This window comes from Lutjanus erythropterus, chromosome 16 (assembly GCF_056507025.1).
Source record: "Lutjanus erythropterus isolate fLutEry1 chromosome 16, fLutEry1.hap2, whole genome shotgun sequence".
NCBI classification, from domain to species: domain Eukaryota; kingdom Metazoa; phylum Chordata; class Actinopteri; order Lutjaniformes; family Lutjanidae; genus Lutjanus; species Lutjanus erythropterus.
In genome coordinates this window covers 15,819,478-15,843,121 of record NC_139332.1, presented here as the reverse complement: position 1 = coordinate 15,843,121, position 23,644 = coordinate 15,819,478, and the positions used below count along the sequence as shown (strand labels likewise).

The window sequence follows — 23,644 nt, the reverse complement described above, 5'->3', positions numbered from 1 at the left end:
ATACTATACTATACTACACTATATTACACTATACTATACTATACTATACTATACTATACTATTCTAGACAATATTTTACTGTACTATACTATACTATACTATACTATACTACACTATACTATTCTACACTATATTTTACTGTATTAAACTATACTATACTATACTACACTATATTACACTATACTATACTATACTATACTATACTATATTTTACTGTACTATACTATACTATACTATACTACACTATATTACACTATACTATACTATACTATACTATATTTTACTGTACTATACTATACTATACTACACTACACTACACTATACTATACTATACTATACTACACTAGCACTTACCATACAGACACTTACTATATCATACAATAATAGTATGATGTAGTAACTATAGTGTTGTTTAAAGTAGTATAGTGTAAGAATAGGCTGCTCTACCATACCACAATACAGTAGGGTAATTGTAATGTGATACAGAGCACATTCTTGGCTGTATGGAGTAAAATCCATGATTATCCACATACAAACCATGAGCCATAGATAATCTTGTACAATAAAGCATCAACATTGAAAAGTTAATATCAGTCAGCCACTTCCAACTCGTCCTGCTCCACTTTGTTACCATGGAGAGCTCCAATACCCTAAAGACAATAATAAGTGCGTGCACAGCATGCGGCAGAAAATAATAAATAGATTTATGCGCAATTGTCACATTTAATACATTTACGGAGCGCGCTAGTGAATTCATTATTACACCATATGCTAATGCAGCTGGGTCCGCGTATTTATGAGTCTGTGTGTGTGTGTGTGAGAGAGAGAGAGAGAGTGAGTGTGTGTGTGGTGGGGGTGAGCCTCTCTCTCTCTGTCTCTCTGTCTCTCTCTCTCTTGGCGTGCGCATAGGGCTTTGAAGTGTAACCAACTGCTGTCCCGGAGTCACTGCTGTAGCATAATATATGATAGAGGGTGTATTCGTGTATTGTTCTCTCTGGAGCCTGATCCACAGCAGCAGCATGTACCGGTGCTCCGGACGGGAGGTCGCTCTCAACTTGCGCTAAGGCCAATTTATTGTTACAGCAGAGAGCGAAGCGCGGTCGGAGAACAAGGAGGGATAGGGTCAAAACTACTCAGACAGTAAACACGAGATAATGTCGACGTTACACAGACGATTCATGTGAGCGAAAGGACGCGTGCCGACAGCCAGAAGAAGACGCGGGTCTGCACCTCAGCTGGAGATCAATGGAAGCGGGGGATAACATATGGATCCAGCCGATGATGTCTGCAGGACTGGTCTGTTGAGGTATGATGGCAGCTCGGATGGGCACGTTGTGGAAACAGGTTGGTTTGTTCGCCCCGATCAAACTTCAGCAGCAGAACCAGACGTGGGACGATTAGCGCGCATTTCGGAGCTGGAGATGAACTGAATGACTGTCGCTTACAGCGGCGCGCCTGGAGATGACAGCAGCTTTATTATAATGGGAAACTGCTGCGCTGTAGCATTTACTGGACTTTTACTGGATTTACAGGGTTATCCCAGTCTCTGCATCTGGGTGAAGGTCATCCTCAATTACTGATCCGGACATCCTTCAGATCTGAGTGTGTGTGTGTGTGTGTGTGTGTGTGTGTGTGTGTACGTGTATTGCAAAATTGTGCTTTCTAGTTTTGTAAATAACTAGAAACAGCTTCTTTTTATACTTAAGACACTAGTATCCAGATCCTATACATTACGGTACTTTGAAATGTATGTAGTTTAATATCTATGCTGTGTAAAAGGTCACCACATGCTCACTGCTGATCGCAACAGACACAAAATGAGTGATTTTGTTAGTATTTTAGTTTGCATTTAATTTTTTACTTCTTATTTTAATTTTAATTTTATAACTGTTATTATTTATATTGTATGACATTTTTATTTGAACTTGTGTTTTTATTTCATATATTTAATTTTATTTTATTATCTGCATACATCTTTGTATATGTTATTATTTTTTCATATTTTTTCGTATATTATACTTCATTTATTTTTTGTTATTTTTAAATTTATTTTCTTTATTGTTTAGTTATTATATATTTTATTTGAAGGCGTATTTTATATATATTGTATTGCATTTTATTTTTGAATTTTTATTGTATTATTTTTAAAATTATTTTTGCATTTTTTATTTTTATATTATTTCTTCTTATTTATTATTATCAATATTGTTATCTATCTTAATTTGTATTTTTTTTATTTTGTATATTTTACTATATTTAGATTTTTTTAATTTTTATTTTATGATGATGATGATGATGATGATTTATTCTGTCATTATTTTATTCTTATTATTTTTTATTATTTTTATTTGATTGTTTGTATTTTCATTTTATTTCGTACCAGTCTTGGATTTTTCAGTGCCTGTGTCTGTGTGTTAGTGTGAGACCACAGATGGATGCCTTGTGTAATGGAGCCAAGAAACCTGAGGGCAGTGATCCCGTTGTAGACCCCCGGCCCCCTCCTGCCAAGCTGGCTCGACTGGAACAAAACGGAGCAGGACCCTCGGCCCAGGAGAGGAGCAGGCAAGGGAGTCCTGTCGCCAAAAACCCCTGTCTGGCCCAGAAACCCACCACAGTGAGGCCACAGAGCAAGAGCTGGCGCAGCAGAGGTACAGGGGCTGATATGGGTAGGGGTTCAGAGAATAGATGCAGAGGAGCTCAGTGGGGACTTCCCTCTAAAAGATTAGTTACACTCACTTGAAACATGATACAGATTTTCTTCTGGTTGAATAATTCCCCCTATGTCATATGTGTATCATCTGTCTGCACCATATACATCGCAATCTCCATAATCATGCTACACTGTAAAAAGAAACTGTCTGTTTTAACTTAAAAAAGTTAGTGAAGTGTCCGGCCTGCCTTAAATTGTTAAGTTGGCTGACTTTGAAAAGACAAAGTGAGGTATTGTTTTTAATGATTCACGACAAATAAAGTTTTCTAGTCAAATAAAGTTGATATTAAATCAGTTGTACATAAGAAAACATTCAGTAAGTACATTCATTCATCTCATAAATTCAAGTCAAAAGGAACTTTTTACGTTGTTTTTCTAAGTTCTGAAGTGTTCTGAAAATAGTTAGTTGAAATTTTAAGGCTATAATACGTAACATTTCCACATTAAAATGTCCAAAAACTGCTAGACATATGTTATATAGTCAGTTCAGTTGTATACCTGCGTTATCTCAAATGTTTCCAATAATCTTCAAATGCAGTAAATTTAAAGGTAATGGGGTATTTTGATTTCTGCCCGAGTCATGCCGGATACATTTTCATCAGCTACAGTGATCATTCAAAAGTGAAGAAAACAACTCCCTTGATCCCACACGTCATCAAACTACAGCTTTTGTTATTGTTTTAATGTGAGAGAGACCCCTAGTAGCAGAATTTATATATGTGCACTTAACCTTGAGCTTAAATAAACAAAACTTGTATATTAATATTAATGAGAAAAGATTAGTTGATTCCATTAAGTCCTGTATAATTTTTACAGTGTATATGACATAAGTGTGTCCATCACCTCAGGGAGCCTGCTGCCAGTGTTCTGTGTGGTGGAGCACAAGGAAAGCCCTCTGGAACGAGAGAAGAGAGAAGAACATGCTGAGTTTGTGTTGGTCAAGAGAGATCTGCTGTTTAACCAGCTGATAGAGATGGCCCTGCTGACACTGGGATACTCGCACAGCTCTGCTGCACAGGCTAAAGGTAGGAAAACACACATTAAGGCTACACGAAGAAGAAAAGACACAAAAAACATTCATTGTTTTCTCACAATTTTTGCTTCTGTGTTCAGGTCTGATCCAGGTGGGCAAGTGGAACCCGGTGCCCCTGTCCTGTGTGACTGATGCTCCTGATGCTACTGTGGCTGATATGCTGCAGGACGTTCACCATGTTATCACCCTGAAAATACAGCTGCACAGGTACGGAGCTGACGTCACATTTATAAACATGTCTGTCTAGAGTTATAGTCAGGTTCTATTCCTTGTCCGGTCTGTAAGCAGCCAATAGACTCTGAAGAAAAAAAAAAATAACCAAAGGGCATGGACTAAATCAGACCCGCACAAAATGTATTTTGGTGTGCAGTCTCAAGCAGAGAATGATAAAATTCTTATTCTTATTTTAATGCCATTAGATTAAGTTTAATGAGTGATTTTATTTGCTTGTTGCAATGAATATTAATGAGCATTTTAATAGTGGAAGACATTAAAAGTTATTTCCTGTAACATTTTGTCCCTTCCATTTTTTGACAGTGGCGCTTTAGTGTTGCCACACATTGTGTCTGGGGTCAAACCCACCATGAGAGTTATGACAGTGCAGCATATTTATTATTACAAAAGATAAACGTAGAGATGTTAATATGGGCCTTCTCCACAGGAAGCAGACATTTTGACATGTCATAAAAAACACAGGTGTTACTAATAACATTAATTACGGCTAACAATGGAAGCCACTAAATGGAATTCAGACATTATTAATTTCATTATTTACACCTGTGTGACTGTGCTATTCCTGCTGTGACATGTCTGCAATAAAAAAAAGCCCATTGTCTCAAAGACAGAAGGCTGTTTTGCGAGTTTATTCACATAATTAGTTGATTAAAGGGAAAGTTCAGCACTTTTCATGTGGATGTCCAGTCCAGTGTTGCTGGTAAACATGGTCAATGGGAACGATAAATTCCTCAGTGCGTGCTATACTGACTGAGAATGCAGACCCAGCATGTGGATAAAGTGACTGAGGGGGCGGATAAAAATGTCAAAAAATAAAGCAGAATTGATTGATTTAACCATAGCTGTACGGCCACAGCTTTAGAAAGGCCTGCACAACAAACAGTGGTGTCGGAAACAACAGCATCGTTAGGTTTTTTTTTGTTTTTTTTTTTGCTCTATTTCTAAAAATACATAAAGCTTGAACAGAAAAGGCAAAATATCCAACTAAGGGGACTCAGCTCCTTTTAGACTCTTTGTGGTGCTGGGCCCGGGAAAGCTATGTCTTCGTGCTTCGTGCTATGTGCACAAGCTTCTTGTTGTGTATCTCTGCTCTAGCCATTACTATGTGGCCAAAACACAGCATTAGGTGGCAAAAATACTCATAAAGAAAGAAACATAGAGGAACTCACTGCTAGTACATTTACTATCAACACTGACTATACAGATACATGAAAAGTGCCAAAAGAGGTTTAGTTTCCTCCCACAGCACAGACTTTCATCCACACCCTTGAAAGTGTGTGTATAAGTGTTAGATGACAAACTTACTTGCTGTCTTGCCTGCACATCACCCTATGCATGCATGCCAGGAGAGCCTCCATCTAAGCAAACAAAGGAGTTTTGGGGATATCTTTCTTTTAAAGGGGCACTGCACTTATTTCACACATGAAGTTCAGTTTGATCATCACAAGAAATACTAATCAGCCTGTGAAATCAGTTTTTGAAGCATAAAACTTAGTGGATACTGTAGGGTAGGCCAATATGTTAAAATTTTCCAACCATTGACCTAACAACAAGCAATTGCAGATATATTTGTGCAGGTGTGTGTGTGACAATTTGCTACCTTTTGTTCGCTACACTCATTCAGTATAGAAAATAAATTCACAAAATGTCAAGAAAAGGAAATATTCTGATACTTATTTACCTTATTAGTCTTAAAAATACAACTGTGCACCTTCTAAATGAAACTGCAAGCTACACAGCTTCATGAAAGTGCAGTCCAGTCTATCACTGGACTGAACTGTCATGTCATGTATTCGCTCATTGTCTAGCTGTCCCAAACTGGAGGATCTACCAGCTGAGCAGTGGAGTCACTCCACAGTGAGAAACGCTCTGAAGGAGCTCCTCAAGGACATGAACCAGAGCACCTTGGCCAAGGAGTGTCCACTGTCCCAGGTTTATACACACACACACACACACACACACACACACACACACACACACACACACAGAGAGAGAGAGAGAGAGAGAGAACATGCATACAAGAGAAAGAGGAGAGCTTGGACAGAAGTTCAAAGTGTGCCCGTTATGTATTTGCCCTTCCATGTCCTGTGAATGTGTGTGTGTTTGTGCCTACTTTGACGTGTAAGGCAGAGTTAGCGTGTGGTCCAATAGTTACACAGGAAGTCCAGATGCAGAGGTAGATAAGATGTGGGGGCAGAGCGTAGGAGAGAAACAGATAAAGAGAGATGGCTATCTCTTAAAAAGCCCTACTGCAGCCTGGGCTGCTGCCTATCTTGATTCTTTCCACTGCCACCCTGTCTGACTGTCACTCTGTCTGTCTGTCAGCTTCACCCACCATCTCACTCTCATTCACTCTATCCTTCCATCTCTCTGGTATTTTTCTGCACTCTTGACTGATTCAGCAGTAACATCCAAATCTGGTTTTAAGATCTGTCTTCAGCTCTGGTGTGTTTAATTAAGCAAATACAGACACAACTGCAGAAATAATTCTACATTAATGATGCAGTATTTGGGGGAAGGCCTCTATATGAATATTCATTATTATCAACTTAGTCTATCTGTTATTCAGCCTGAGGGTGTGTAGGACATCTACAGTTTGATAAAGAGAAATCGCTCTTTATCTCTCTCTTCTTCACAATCCTCCCTTCTCTGCAGATTTGATACAAGTCAAATCCTCCCTCCCCCATCTCTCCTCCCCAGCACTCTTAGACACAAGGGTTCCAAAAGGGTTCTTCCCGAAGGGCTGAACTTCTGACCAGAACCATTTGTTTCTGAAGAATTTGTTTTTTTTAAAGACAAGCGTCTTTTACAGACAAATGGTTCCATCCGTTCTAGATAAAAGATTTGGAATAAAAATATGAAACCCTTGGAATATACATAGATTCTTGATGGAACCCCCTCTAAATATAAAAAGGTTCTTGGCAGAACCAGTTGGGTGGGTGGTTCTTTGTATAGTCCCCTGAGTGGTATCTAGATAAAACCCTTTATTAAAAAGGTTCTCAGTAGAACCCCTTGGTGGGTTTGAGATAAAAACCCTTGGAATATACAAAGGTTCTTGGTAGCACCCCCTGAATGTGTTCTAGATGAAATCCCTGGAATACAAAAAGGTTCTTGGTAGAACATCTTGGGTGGGTTCTTGTTAGCACCCTTAGAAGTTGGATAGGTTTCTGACAGAATCCTCAGAGAGGGTTCTAGGTCTATTACGCCATAGAACGGTTATCTGTAGAACCAGTCCTAGGCAGTTCCGGTTGAAACCTTTCACGGATGGTTTTAGGTAGAACTCTCTGAACGGGTTCCAGGAACCAGAAAGGGGTTCACCTATGAGGACAAGCTGAAGAACCTTTTATGGTTCTAGTTAGTACCTTTATTTCAAAGAGTGCATGTCTCTGCTATCACTCCCTTTACCCCCTCTCTTGTTTGTGAGAAGCAGATTAAAATAAATATGAGAAGATGAAAGGTGTAATCAGATGTAAAGATTGCAGAAGAGGATGGTCTTCGGGGAGAAACCGTGTGTGTGTGTGTGTGTGTGTGTGTGTGTGTGTGTGTGTGTGTGACACAGACAGACTGACAGAGAGGCATAGTCTCTGATGACCTCTAGTGTTTTGTTTGATTACTCACACACATGCACACACACACACACACTTACATGCATACATACACTTGCTGTATATACACACACACTGGGAGCTCACACACACTGACGCACTCATCTGTCTTTATTATCCTATTTACCTGGGGGTCTTTTTAATAACACAGATCGGAGTTCATTAATATCAGATGTGTGAACAGCTGAGACACCCAGGCCGCCCATAGCAGGAGCTGAGAAAATGTAATGAATTTCTATTGTCTTTTCCCCTCTGTTTCAGAGTATGATATCATCTATTGTAAATAGCACTTACTATGCAAATGTCTCAGCTGCCAAGTGTCACGAGTTTGGTCGATGGTACAAGCACTTCAAGAAGACCAAATGCTTCAAGGGTGAGAGATTTCAATCACGTCTGTACATATGAAGTGTGCCTGATAAGTCTTACAGCATGTCTCAAATCCATACTAATTATATACAGTATGTACTACACACTAATCAGAATGTTGTTCCAGCAGTTAGACAAGCCATTTTATACTAACAAGAACTTGTATGAATACATGCAACGTTGGACATCAATGTAACTGCCACTTTGCTGATTAAACTTAACAAAGAAAAAGCAGAATGTTTCCTTATGACTTAATATTTTTTTACTCAAAATGTCTCTGGAGGTGTGTCACCAACACACACAATTTGTTCCAAAAATTTCCAGCCGTGAGCTGTAGCGAGTCCCTGAAAATGTGATATTTCACAGACGGACGGTGCTTTTGCAGGACGTAGCAGCTCCATGACCATGTCACCGGGTGCTCAAGTACACACATACAATATGAGATCAGTTTATGTATGAAGACATATAGAATATACTGTTCACATTTTCCTGTAATTTATATATTTAGTCTCACACCGGTGTACATGGAAACTGATGATCTGCCTTGTAAGCCTGTTTGGACAGACTATATTGATGCAAGATACTAACATAAATTGATATCAGCATAAATCTGAGTAGATTTCTGTTGTTGGACATAATTTAAGCGATCTAAATGCCAATATGTTTGAACACTTTTTACATTTTTTTAGCCACAAATACTGGCAGCATAATGTTATGATGGTCAGTTTGATAAGTTATCAGCAGTCAGGTCATTTGAAAATCTGCTGGGAAGTCTAGTCATGGCTGCAGCCATGCCAGCAGTACAAGGAGTAGGTGTGAAGTCTCTTAAATGTTTAATCTTAGGATTAAGGCAAGAATTAGGTTAATAGACAACTTAGGTCACTTAAATCAGGTTTTACTAGCTGATCCAAAAAGCAATGAGATGACCCAGTGAGAGCTAACAGGAATGTGCATCAGGCACACAACACTGTTTGTGATGCAGGATGTAATGCACCTCCCCCGGGTCAAATACCAAGTTTTTACAGAGTCCAGTAAACCGTTCCTTCATTTAATTTGCACATTCCATTGTGAGAACAGTGTCTGTCCAAAGCACACTCGAAAATCAACTGTATTTACAACATGACAGTGGCTTAAAAGATTTTATATACGAAATTCCGAACATTAATATAACAGAAAACAAGTAATTGACTTGGTTCCACCTCTGGTACTTAATATGCATGCTGTCTTTGAGTATTCATCACTTTATTATTTTTCTAGTGTGAACATGCCACATACTTAAAACGAGACATTGATTCGAGACACACTGTCAGGATTTGGTGTGTTACTAATTGTACATCTGTCTTTTCTTTTCCTGCACCAGAGATGGACAGCTTCACCGACCAGCCCGCACATATCACCCTCACCCAGCAGCCAATCACAAGTAGCCCGGCCGATCAGAGCTCCACAATTCTTTTCTCCCGCGGAGAAGTAGCCAACATATGTGGCCGCCGCCCCCTCGGCCTGCGCCCTCACGGGCTGGTAACCCCACCTCTCAGCTCCCAAATGGTCAACCAGCAGCTGGTGATGGCCCAGTTTCTCAACCAGCAGTATGCTGTTAGCCGCATGTTAGCTGGCCAGGGTCTCTCGCCATCCCCACAGCAGTATCTCAACCATCCGCCTGTTGGGAGGCCTCCTGCCAAGGTCTTCTCCTCCAAAGCGCCTGACTCCCAAGCCCCACAGCAGGCACTCTGCGGCCCGGGGGGAGGCCCTGCAGCCGGACCGCAAAACCAGACATCGGCTGGGTCTTCTGTGGGGCCGACAGACGTGCCAAGTGACATCTACCACTGTGTAAGGGAGGAACTGAAGAGAGCGGGCATCTCCCAGGCCATCTTCGCCCGGGTGGCCTTCAACAGGACCCAGGTATGATCACACACATCAAACAGTGTTGAAAGAGGTTGAAAGTGTTTGCTGTGATCATGTTTTGGAAGTGTTACTGGTGTTGCGGTTGTAGGTAAGTGTGTCCTGTGAATATGTGTGTTTGATGGTTGGCACATTGGCATGGCCTTTGCCGCAGTGCCCCCTCCCCCCATGCATGTGTTTATGTGTGTGTGTGTTTGTGCCAGCTCTCTGCAGCACAAAGCTGGTGCCAGCACTGAAGCAGCTGCTGGGCCAACTAATCACAACCCCTTGGAGAAATGCTGTCTCCCTCTCTACCTCTCCCTCTATCTTAGTGTCCCTCCATCTTGCCACCTTTCATTGGCTGCCCTTCTATTTTTTTTTAATCTCCACCTCTGACTGACAATCCATCTTTTTATTTCAATCTTTCCCTTTCCCCTTCCATTTGTCTCCCTCATTTTGTATCCGTATCTGCCTCTACCATCGCCTCTAAGATTAAAATGCCACGTTATCTGTGTCCATCATCTTCCATTCAGCACCACACCCACAGAAATGGGGCTCAGAGGACAGGCTAAGCCCATTGTTATTATTATTATTATTACCGTCATTATCATTTTCATCACAATAAGCAGAGCCAGTTATTATCCACCCCCGTGTTTCCCCATTGCCAAGTCCAAGGTGCCTCAGTGCCAGCCATACAAGTTGGGCTTGATGCCAAGATGCCATATAGACGTGAGGGGAGCATTTGTCATTTGGCGATTCACAAAAAGCCTCCATCTATTTGGAAGGAAGGAGGGGTTTTTGTAGGGTGGATCCAAAGATGATCCATGATTTGAATAAGAAGGCTGTTTCCTCTCATTCCATTTCCATGCCAGTGTGAAATCTGATTTCTTTTCAGGAAGGAAGACCTCCAATCTGCATGTGATGTTTGAAAGCGTCCCTGCACACACACATATACACCCAGAATAATGCTAGTTCTACAGGCGAGTGGTGTGCTTAGCACTGACTGGGAATTGTATCATGTATAGCTGTGAAACACTAAACCACAGGAAGTTGACAAGGTCCCTCTTTGAATGAGGTTCAGAGTTGGTTATGAGGAGCCTTTGCGAAATTCCTTCGGGCGTATGAGGAACTTTTAATTGTTATCTTTCTTCTATCAATCTTTAATATGAGCTCTATCATGGTATCTCCTGTATGTATGACGTTCAAGGTGCAATGCATACTCTGAGGGCATTCAGCATTTGAAAGGGATTTTTTAAACAGCTACCACCTAACTATCATACAACGTGTCTGCTTTGAAAAAAATCTTGTAATTTAAAACTATAAAATGTAATATTTACCCATTAAAATGTCCAAAAGCATTAGACATATGTCATCTATTTTGTTGTGTTTTGTACTTACATTATTCCAAATGTTTCCAACAATCTTTAAAAGCAGAGAAATCTAAAATTTATTCAGGGTGACAATGCATTTCCTGCTAGCCGTTATACATATCAGGAGTGAAATACGCAGTAAATGCCATGTCTGAGCATTTCTTGCATTGAAATTGCAGTGAGCAAGAGCAGTCTCAAAAAACAGATTCAGCCTTTCTGCTTAAATGACGTCATACACTTAAGGTGCTATACATATCATTAGCAGCGATGCCCCGGCCACAGGAGATGCCGGATGTAGCTAGTTACCATGATTAGCTAGCAAAATGGAGGGAAGGCCAGGTGCAGCTACTTAGGGATGGGGGTTGGGGCGTGGAGGGGTGTTGACTATTTGCATATTCATGATTCTTTGAATACTAAATGAAGGCAAGGTATAGAGCTATATGTAAGTCATTTTAAGGTATTGAACTTATTTTGCAAAAACAAAAAAAAAAAAAAAAAAAAAAAAAACATAGATAGAGTTTATTACTTCTTACAGAATTTTATATTGGTGGCCTTTAAAAAAGATGCACTGCCAGAACACACACTCTCTTGTGGTTGTGTCAAACAGTTAAAGTGGAGTGCTGTCCCGGTCTTTGTTGTTTTTTTGTTTTTTTTTAATTGTTACTAACTACAATAAAGATTCAGTACTGGGCTTTCAAGGTTTCATAGTGAGTTGAGCGTGTTGCATCTTTTTTTCATTCATTCATTCATTGTCCAGAACCGCTTATCCTTGAAAGGTCGTAGGGGGCTGGAACCGAACTGGCTTCAATTTGGACTCAGGGCTCTGTCATGCCTCTGTGCAGTTGAAAGTTTTATTTCTTGCCGATCGTGTAATTTGTCTGCTTTGACAAACTGTTGCTGTTTAAAACAACAGTTGGACATTTTTGGGAAATGGTAAATGTAAAACTACAGCCAAGAAACAGTTAGCTTAGTTTAGTATAAACCCTGGAAACCCTGGAAAATGCTCTGTCCAAAAGTAAAAAAGAAAAACTGCCTGCCAGCAATCAATAATGATTACTGAGTGAAACACGATGTCATTTGTTAAAACTGAAGTGCAAAAAAAAAACATTCGTGGTTTCCCCTCTTTTTCCATTCTATATGCTAAGATAAACTATCTGCTGGCTGTGGCTTCATATTTAACAGACTGACGTGAAGAGGTGTGTGGCAAGTGTGATAGTCTGTTTTGATCTTTTCATCTAACTCTGAGCATGAAAGTGAATGAGCAATTTTCCGAAAATGTTGAAATGCTTCTTTCAAGATTTTTTAAACATTTACAGATGATTAAAAGTTCAAAGGAAAACAACTGTAGCCTTAAGATAACGTTTCACCCCAGCAATAGTTTTCTTAGAATATTAATCTGAATGCAAAATACACAAATAAGTTTGAATGAATCTTACATTTGACATATTATTGTGTATTCCTGGCTTATGCTAATCAATGAGTATTGATTTATGTGTGTTTACCTCCACCAGGGCCTGCTGTCAGAGATCCTGCGGAAGGAAGAGGACCCTGCACATGCCTCCCAGTCTCTGCTAGTCAACCTTCGGGCCATGTACAGCTTCCTGCAGCTCCCCGAGGCCGAGAGGGAGCGCATCTACCAGGAGGAGAAAGACAGGAGCCTGACTGGATTCACTCCCAGCTGCAATAACACACCACCAAGACCCACACAGGTCAGTCAGCAGATTGAGAGAGAAACAGAGAGATGAAATCAAAAATGAGTGTCACAAAGCTGCCATGAAATGTTTCAAGTAATGTGTTTCACCTTGTGAAAGAGCAGTGGAAGATTGAAGTGGGAGATCTGTTAGCTTAGCTGAATTTTTTACCCAAGGAGACTGTAAATTACTGTCTTTTACCTCAGCAAGAGTAAAATGTAGCAGATTTGAAATTTAATTTGCTATAAAAGACATTTTTTCATATGTATTGTATGAATGGAAAGAGAACACAGATATAATCAGAACATAATTTATCACACTAGGAAGTTGTTGCAAAGTTGTTGACCTTTCCTCTAATAGCACCATCATTAGTTGTCAAGACAACTGAGGAGAAATTGCAAAGAACTTTGGTATAGACATTTATGCTCCCCTTAGACTGATTTATAATACATTTGGTGATTATTTAGCTGTTAATGTCATCATCAGGTCAAAACTGTTATTTGACCAATGTGTTTTTTGGACCAAATACCTCTAAAGGAATGACATTCCTATCAGCTGTACTTTGTGTTTACTTTGAGTTACTGATAGAGAGATCGAGCAGGGACCCACAATTAAATACTACATTACTTGTAGCTGCTAAGTTGTAGCATGGCTATTCTTACCAGCTTTAGCCACATCCTCTGCACTTTCACTGGTGGTTTCTGAGGTGGAGGGCTCGTCACAGTCTCTTGCTCGTGAAGATACACAACAATCCTTTGCAGCTCACAGAATCTCTGCACAATTTGAATAATAATACAGTTAACTGGACAATATGTTTCAATAATACATAGATATCGACTTCACAGTTACGGACTGGTGCTGCACAGTAGGTCGGCTAGCTCACATGATCGTATGAATTCATGCGTAGCCTTTTGTCAGTGCTATGTAAAATAATTGTATGGTGGTTTGCTTGTTTTTTTTTTACAATAGTCATGATTATCTTTGCTATTAATACGGTGTGAATTTTCAGACATATTTTAATTTTTGCGGTTGGTGGTTCCAACCAATTCTACTGAGGGGGTAAGCTGGGACCAGTTCTATGATCAGAGGTGCACATTTGACTTGGAACAAAAGAGACAAAGAAAGTGATATTATTCAACCTTTCAAAATGTTTAGCACAACATATAAAGTAACAGTGGACAAAAAACAACATAAGAAAGTGATCATTAAAAATCATCTGAAGTGCAAGAAAAATAAAATATTGTTAATGCAGTAGACTGACCCGGCCAACATCCTCTGTCCATGTCTTTAGTTTAGTAGTTTTCTTTTTTCCATTGCTTCATCTCTTCATTTTTTCCCCCTTATTTTCTTCCAATCCGGACTGGCCAGCTCCCTGTGCACTACACTGTCGACTCCCTCTGTTGCCCTGGAGAGCGTGCAGACTGCCACATGTTTCCTCTAATATACATGAAGCTGCCAGCTGCTTCTCCTGCCAGGGACAAGCTTCACTTCAAGCGAGTATCACTTGAAGTGATTACACAGATTACACCCCGCTTTGTATGGGCACTCCCAGGGCTGCATAAAGGACTTGATCCCTCACCGACTTCCCATTTCCGAATACTTAGAAGTGTTTGCCGGAACGCCTGGCCAAGTCATATCAGATTCGTTTCACTTTGCTGCAAATGCCCATTACTTAGATGCTTACTGTGACTCACATACACCCACTTTTCTTGTCTCTCTCTCTCTTCTCTTTAGGCAAGACTGTCCCCAGTTACAGGAGACAGAGGGTTGAGGACGGACAGTTGTGTTCTCAATGTGAGCACTTCTATCTATGAGGAGATTCAGCATGAGATGAAGAGAGCCAAGGTGTCGCAGGCTCTGTTTGCAAAGGTGGCTGCCTCCAAGAGTCAGGTACTTGCTTGCTTGGCGGTGTGAATCTGATGATGTCCATTCTTAAACACACGCATGTTCAGGGTTGGAAGGGTTTACCTGAAATATGCATTACAGTACAGTTACTAATTACCTGGTAAAAATGTGTAACTTAATCCAAATATCACAATATTAAAGTACTTAAACTAATTATCTCAATACCAAATATGGTTTAGCCAAATATAATGTTTATTGTTTGTCCAACTGTTCCTTCCTTTTATTTGTCCTTCCTTCATTTACATGTACTCTGTTAAGTTTGCTGTTCACACTCAAATGTAAACTGACAGAAACATATTTTGTTTTTACCCACACACCATCCTGGTCACCATCGTCACCACTCAAGCTAGCTAACTGCATCTCTGAGTAACTAAGTCAGCAGCTGGCCTGCGTAGCTAACATTAACAGTTGGTCTTACCTATGAATGTTTATTTAAATTAGATGTCATGTTCTTGAATGGTATTTTCATTGTATGCTTACTGATGTTCCACGACAAATTAATTAATTAATTAAAATTTCCACCTATTGAAATCATTTTTTCACTTGACGCTGTGATAGTAAAGATTAGCTGGTTTCACTGAGACCAGAGTGATGTATGTATATAATTTTAAAATGTATTTTAAAATTGTAATGCTGCTAATAATCCCCATTTTTACTATGCCATACTACCTGTAATCTGATTACATCTTTTTTTTTAATGTGTAACTGTAATGGAATCCTGTTACATGTAGACCGTTACTCCCAAAGCTTGCACATATTTCACCCAATCTACTGCTTAATTGTTCAAATTCAGCTTCTCTGATGAATCCATCTCCTCAGTTAAACCAGGGGTGGCTAGTGTGTATGGAGGGAAGCCCAGATAATCAACCAGCAGCTGTACTCTGCAGAGGACTATCATCAGTGCATCAGACTGCTATTGTGTCCTAAATTATCACTTTAATAGTCACTATACAAAAACACGTGCACACACTCACACCACTTATTCGCGCACACAGACATACTGTATGAGCACACGCAGTCCCACAAACACACACATGGGCAAACAAATGCACTAATACACACATACACACACAGACAGGCATGATTTGAGTGTTTATTGTTCTCATTTTTATGGCGGCCCCATAAGCTTGTTATTGCCTTTTGTTTTGAGGATAATTTCCCTTCATGGAATGGGGGGATTTTAGCTGTCTCATTTTCTCTTTCTCTCGTGCATGTCTCCAATTTTCACTTTTCTTTCTTTCTTCCTTTCTTCCCCCCTTTCTCTCTTCTCTTTACTCATCGCGAAAATGTTTGGAGGTCACTCAGCGGTCATGCCAGTACAGACAGGTGGTCCAAAACCCCTGAGGTTCTTTTTCTATCTCTTCGCTGGCCTCCATTTTCACTTTACTTTCTCTATGTTCTCTTTACCTCTCTCCTTCTCTATCTCTCTCTGTATTACCCGGCTGTTTGGCAGGCAAAACCATGCTGGATCTCTCTGTTCTATCTGCACTGTGCATCTGGATGGCATTGTGTGCTAGACTTGGGCTACAGCCAGGTGTATGTGTGCTGGTGTGTTTGTGTGAATCTGTGTGTGTGTGTGTATGTGCATGTGTGTGCGTATCAGCCTGCCTGCAAACGTAATCATGCTCCAGTTCATGAATCTGAAACTAGCTTGGCTTCACCCTCCTCAATCTGCCACTCACAAGTTTCTTCCCTCCTGATGCAGAAAAAGATTTGAGCTAATAAGAAAATCTCTCCATCATCTCTTGGCTTTAATTGCCATTAGAGGAGCTTCAAAACTGCTACTTTATTTCTTAGGTTTGTATTTTGAGACAAGAAGCTTTACAACCTATTTTGGATGAAAAGTGAAAAGTAAATTATTGTGAATTCAGAGTTAGATAGAGACCTTTGCAGTTATTACCACTTATATCTTATTAAATTCTAATTAGTCACAAAATAAATAGGAGTGTGGGTGTGTGGGGGTGACATAAATCAAACTTGTATAAATTTACATGGTGTTGCCATGGCAATTTTGATGTCCCACACCAGAGGTTCCCGCTATAGAATAGAAATTATTAAATTGTGCTCATATTCTGCATGAATATGCTCAACAAAGGATAACAAACTGACTCTGTCTTTATAATGAAGTAGCAGCTCCATTTGAAGGCAGCTACTCTGTAACCATAAATTTCTCCAGATGTGGATTCCAGCAGTTTTACAAAATTGTTTATCAGCTGACATTATATCAAACTTAAACAGCCAAAGAAATTAGACGAATAATGAGTATTTTAGCAATGTATGTGTGTACTTAAAGATCCCGTCCACTCAAAAATGTGTTTTTCTTGTGTTGCTGTCTGATAGAATATCTGATCATGTATATATTGACGTGTATCTATGTCACTAGAGAGGTGTTTTTACATTCCTATACTGATGTCTGTGCTCTCCCCTAAAATCTGAGACCCAGGGCAAGCTAGGTTTACCATGTAAAAAATTCAAAAGTCAGTCACTGTCTAATATGCAAATGCAGGAAAGAAACCTGAAACCTCCAGCGCAGCGTGGACTTCACAGTTCAGACAGCAGGAGCTATCATTAGCTGTCTCAGCCACTGCCAGTTACAAGCTTACAAACACGAACAAATAAACGATACCAACTGTACTCACCACTCTGATATATGCGCAGACATAAAAATAAAAACTGCATTCATTCTTTCTGATTCTTAGAGGATCAGTGTAGAATTTAGTGGCATCTGGCGGTGAGCTTACAGATTGCAAACACCTTGTCTCACCCTCCCCTTCCAAGCGTGTAGGAGAACCTATGATGGGCATGAAACTCACAAAAAAATCCAAAAGGCTGCATATAGAGCCAGTGTTTGGTTCATCTCTACTGCTACTACTGTAAAAAATGCGAACAAGACCCGCAGCATTTGTACATATAAACAACTCATTCTAAGATAATGAAAATACAATAATTCTTAATTTCAGGTGATTATCAATTAACCAAACATCCCTGTTAATCTTACAAACTGGACCTTCAACTTGGCAGAAAAAAAATATTATACTCTTAAGTATATGAAGATGAGCTTGTTAATGTAGAAATATTTCCTAATGAATGAAGTAATTAACGCAATTATTGACCTAATTAGAATGGCTAATGGATATGCTTTATATATCATGGCAATTATGGCAGGACATTTGGTGGCTCACAAGCTTTTTGTTGTAAGATTATAGCTGACCACACCAGAGATATTTCCATCTTTGCCTCCTGTTGTTCTGCAGAGTTGTCAGATAGAGCTGCACCACAGGAGCTTGCTGGGCATCAGGGTCATCTTTAAGGACACCTCAGATGTGTGAATGTGTGATGGCATTGTGTCTTGACCTCTGTGTGAAGGAAAGGCTGTTTAATAACCACAGAGCATCTTTGTGTGCTCAGTTTAACACAACAGGCAAATACATTAATACACGCTTATATCTGCTTACAGCAAAATCATGGTGTGTTATAAACCAGTTATTATTTTTTACACTGCATGTAAATGCTAAATCAGTGGACTTACAGTAAAGTGTTATTATTCCTCCTGCAGGGCTGGCTGTGTGAACTGTTGCGTTGGAAAGAGGACCCGAGCCCAGAGAACCGGACCCTGTGGGAGAACCTGTGCATGATCCGCCGGTTCCTCAGCCTGTCGCAGACTGAACGAGACGCCATCTACGAACAGGAGAGCAGCAACACAACGGCACAGCAGCTCTGCACTGACAGGCTCACACTGATCAGCAATGACAATACGCTGGTGAGACTACAAACGCAAGATAAACAGAATATTTACTCACAGACTCCTGCAAACACTAAACATTGCTTGAGGAAAAATCTAGAGGTATTATTTACATTTTTTTCATTACCAACTATAAAAACAACAGATTGGAATTAAAAAGCCACTAAATCAATTTCAGAAAAGTGTTATATAGAATAATATCAGTGAATAATGGGATATGGATTTTATCAAAAAAACAAAACAAAATAAAACAAAACAAGAAAAAACAACATCACACTGAATGCCAACAGATCTCGGGGGTGTGCGATGGAAAAGCAGCACAGTAATGACAGCTAAATGCCAAAAATGTCAAAGAAAAAGATGATTACCGCATTAAGCAATGATCCGTGAGGCTGATTAGTTATTTTCCTTCCACTCCTACAGCTCGTGCATGGATTGATGGCTTGATTACAGCACAGACTCACAGTTAACATGTCAAACAATGGTTGTGTATCCCGTTGTTTGTTAAAGTACAGTGTGTTGGTGTGTTAGTTAGAATACCATTGCATTATTAGAGAGAAATTACGCCTTTACATGTACTGGTGGATTCACTTCACACAACTGAGGCCAAATGAAGGACAGAACTGCCACCAATACATACATTCAGATAATTTACAGCTCCCATGAGTTATGATGGAAAGTAACTAAGTACATTTACTCAGGTACTGTACTTAAAAACAATTTAGCAGTACTTTTATTCCCATTTTAGGCTACTTTTTATATTCACTCCACGACATATCAGAGGGAATGTTATACTTTCTACTCTACTACATTTATTTTACAGCTTTAGTTACTTTTAAGATTTAACACAATGGATGATATAAAAGCTTTTAAAATATACAATACATGGTGAAAGATTAAAGCAGTGGTTTTAAAACTGTTTTGATGTCTTACAAAAAGCACTGTGCAGTTGGGATCACACTTCATTTATCTATTAGTTGTTATCAGCTTCACAAAATAGTGATTTTTCCCTCTGAAATTCTCACAAGGTCACTTTTCAGTAAATGTTTAAATGATCTTATATTTAGCCAAAAAGCAAAGATAAGAGCGATAGTCCAAAAACTGACAAAATGATTTGCATATTCTTTCCCTCCTATTAATCATCTCATGACCTCTCAGGTTTATCTGGAGTCCGTGGATATAAAACTGTATATAAAGGGGTTCAAAGTAGCTCCACCTCCAGCAGCGACAACAGTAACACACTGCTGACACACTGATGCTTTACTATTAACCATGTAATTATACCATATATAATGATCAGCCAGGAAGGTCAAACCATACATTTACATTAAAACTTTAACTACATTTTGCTGCCAATACTCATATACTTTTACTGGAGTAGGATTTTCATGGAGGACAGTATATACTACAACAGTGTTCCTGAGAAGTATATACATAAGCAGCTGCAGGGATCAGACTATCACTTGTAATGAGTTCTTAAACGTGAGTAATTGAATAATGGTGTGGAGTTTTAGCTTCTTTTCACACTCTGTCCATTCACTAATGATGGAGCATTTTTACACTGATGTATTAGTACATTTAATTAACTAAAGGAGCTGAATACATCCACTGACCATGAGAAACACTTGAGAAGTAAAACATAACCACTTTTGGCTGGGCAATGTATCAATATTTTATCAATTAGCACCAAAGAGATAAAATGGTCGGCTGACATTATACAACATGTACTGTTCACTCATTCCGACATAGACCAATATGTCTGTGATAGGCCAATATTGAACTTTTTTGTATAGAACATAATGCAGAATTTTTTTATTTATTTATTCCTTGTTTGTTTGTTTTATAGGCAGCATTTTCTGTATATTCAATCAATTTTCTTAATTCAAGTTTAATTCTATTTGTCTGTTTTTAATTTACATTTACTTATAATGAATGATAAATATGAGTGAGAGTTCACAGTGTCAGTGCCCTGATGTCATTTTGGAATAGCAGCTGGTATGTCAATTTTTTTTTACTCCCTAACATCAGTATCAGCATCAGCCCCAAAAATCCTCTAATACTGATACTGTGATATGCTACTAGATATCATATTAGATTTCAGATATTGTTGTATCATGATATGGAGTAGGTATTGTTTTTTCCTGGTTTTAAAAGTTGCATTACAGTAAAGTTGTTACTTTCTTAACTTTCCAGACTGTTCTAGTTGGCCTATTATTTGCCCTTACACAAATAGTCATTATATCCACATTACTGATCATTAACTATCAAAAATCTCATTGTGTTCATATTTTGTGAAAGCACCACTAGTCATGCCTACAATACTGTCCCAATATTGATAAATACTGATATTGAGGTATTTGATCAAAACTATGGTGATATTTGATTTTGTCCATATCGCCCAGCCTCATAACCAACAAACACAGAAAGCCAAGTGTTTAGTCTGTCGTTATGTGAGTGCAGTTCTAATATCAGTGACTAAGTGTTTGTATTTTAGAGATGGAAAATTGAATGCCAGTTCTCTTTCACATACAGTAGCTATCTAAAATGCATGTTTCATTAAGCAGTGAAGTATATTATTATATAGCTATTACATGTACTTCTTTAATAGAATCTGCAATGAAATATGCAAATAAAAAGCTAGAATTCAATTCAGTATTTGTAAGACCTATCACTTCAAATTATACAAATACATTTCTGTGTAGGCTGACTTCACTTCACATCATCTACCATTAAAATGAAACACTAATATCAACACTAACACAATGGAAAAGAGTTGGTGTTAAAAACCCAAAGACCAACTACAGCTCTTTACTCTAATTGCTTGTAATTTCTCTTTTTCTCCTGTCAGTATCAACGCAACTCTCCGCTGCCACAGCAACACCATCTCCAACCCCATCAACCCCTGCAGCCAGAGGCAGGGCCTCACCTGTCTCCACGGCAACCGTGTGCTGCATCACCAGCTGAGTCTGAGGTTGGGGTCAACTGGGGCCATCTGAGGGTAGGTTTGCAGGGCAGGGGCAGCAGTAACGGTGAGAGAGGGGACAGTAAGGATTGGATGGAGGGGGGGCGAGGAGAGAGGAGCAGTCTGGGAGGGGAGTGGGGTTATACAGAGAGGGTGAGAGACAAGGAAAGCAAGGAGCAAAGGGATGGAAATGTGGGTGAGGAAGGAGTTGGGGGCAGCAAAGAGGAGAAGATCACTATGAAGTGGCCTGGCATGAGGGGTGAGGTGTGTTCAGAGGCAGACAACGAGGTCCGAGACAGAGACGAGATCCAGGGTGAGGGGTTAAGAGTGTCCCATGAAGCACTGGGAATCCTGCAGAGTTTCATCCAGGACGTGGGCCTCAACCCGGACGAGGAGGCCATCCACACCCTGTCAGCTCAGCTGGGTCTCCCCAAACACACCATCCGAAGATTCTTCAACAGCCAGGACCACGACCAGCAACATCAACACAACAGTCCGAGCCCAAAACACAGTCGAGAACGTGGCTGCACGGAGCTGAACCTCTCCCAGACAGACATAACTACAGAGGAACAGGAGGAGGAAACTGATGAGAAGACTGACACAGAAGAAAGAAGGGAGGAGAAGCAAACAGGACATGAAGTAAACGATATAACTGTTTTGAAAGAATCAGATGCTGGCACTCAAACCGTTCCCCCTCTGAAGGAGGAGCAGGAGAGCTACATCTAACCCAAATACAAGCAGTGACATAGCCTGGATGACTCACAGTGTTTTGGTACGGGAGTGTTATAAATGTGTTTCCTTAAATGCTGTGGAAAGACTAAAAGCTGACCTGTTGTATATGTTTATACCACAGCTTAGAAGGATGCTGGTGTTAATACCCAGAGAGTACACCTACATTATACTCAGAAAGCTGTCCTGTGATTTGAAGATCCCCACTGCACTTGAGACAGAAAACAACTGTGACTATATGTGCAGATAATGTCATAACATTTTGTTTGTGTGTAGATATATGTGTCTGGATGAATGGGACCCCACTATAAAGAGCCTCAGATTACATATCACTGTAAAAATAATAAATAAATTAGTCTGAGATGCATCAACAAAGTTTAATTTAGTCTAAGATTAGTTCTAATCAGTTTAACAAAACTAGGTTTATTTAAAATCATGTAGAGGTCTGTTGCACAATTAAAAACTAATCTCAGTTCAGTAAAGTTTAGTGATTTAAACCAAAATTAAATTTTAAATTGAAGTTTAAAGTTTTGGTGCAACAGAATTAAATGTAATCTAGGTTTAGAGCAAAAACTAAACTGAAGGTTAAATTGAATTTTTCTTCATTTTAAATTCATTTGAAGTTTGGTACATAATTTAAAGTTAAACTATGATTTAATTGGGATAACAAATTAATCGTTGTTGGTGCAGCTCAGTCTAAAAGTAGTTGGTTGACTGATCTAAAGTTTGAGAAATGTTCATGCCAGAAATGCCTTGAAGAATGTGGCACTGCCAATTTGTTTTTATGAATTAATGATCAATATCTCAATCACTTTTGTTTTTACCATGTTTTAAAGGTATATTATGCAGGACTAAAAACAATGTATAGGCTCATAAACGTAATCCCTCTAAATCATCACTTTAACCTACTGGAAGTGCTGTATCGGCAGAGACCCTGACCTCTATCTTTATCTTATTTTCTGATATTTTTCTGTTTGAGACGCACTGAGATTTTACTGTATTCACAAACAATCAGGCATCATGTGGGGGTGTGACCATCATTATTTGTACTTTAGAGCATAACTGCTGTGAAACAATCAGAAAATTACGCTTTATTTCTCAGATTCACTGTTTTGTTTGCGCTAATGCTGCGCCCTCACTTCATTCACTCTCTAGCTCTCTCAATCACCACGTCTTTTTCTCTCTCGATCATTAAGCCAGGGAGGAGGGGCTGACTTTGAATTGTGCGCTTGCAAACAGAAATGACAAATCCTGCATATTCTACCTTTAAGAATGTTTTGTATTTGGGTCAGATTTCAATCAGATCAAAGAGTTTCGTTTTGTTATATCTTATGTTGTTTTTGTTAAAGTTTGCCTGTCGCATACACATCAAATATAAAGTTTCCTAATGCGCTTTTAAATGAAATGATAGTTGAATCT

The 23,644-nt window shown here is 39.3% G+C and overlaps 1 protein-coding gene and 1 long non-coding RNA gene across 2 annotated transcripts; one reads left to right on the top strand and one right to left on the bottom strand.

The window, feature by feature from the left end:
* Positions 1-907: 907 nt before the first annotated feature.
* Positions 908-23,136, top strand: satb1a (SATB homeobox 1a). The gene is made up of 11 exons (XM_084739898.1): positions 908-1,306; positions 2,419-2,648; positions 3,559-3,735; positions 3,824-3,950; positions 5,786-5,909; positions 7,844-7,955; positions 9,309-9,847; positions 12,708-12,905; positions 14,622-14,777; positions 18,349-18,552; positions 21,383-23,136. Exons 1-11 carry the CDS (start codon positions 1,266-1,268, stop codon positions 22,220-22,222), a joined length of 2,748 nt encoding a protein of 915 aa, XP_084596024.1. The 5' UTR covers positions 908-1,265; the 3' UTR covers positions 22,223-23,136.
* Positions 3,437-14,075, bottom strand: LOC146312863 (uncharacterized). The gene is made up of 3 exons (XR_014772105.1): positions 13,550-14,075; positions 12,699-12,874; positions 3,437-3,605 (listed from the first exon to the last, which is right to left on the bottom strand). It is a non-coding gene; the product is annotated as an uncharacterized LOC146312863 (long non-coding RNA).
* Positions 23,137-23,644: the final 508 nt, after the last annotated feature.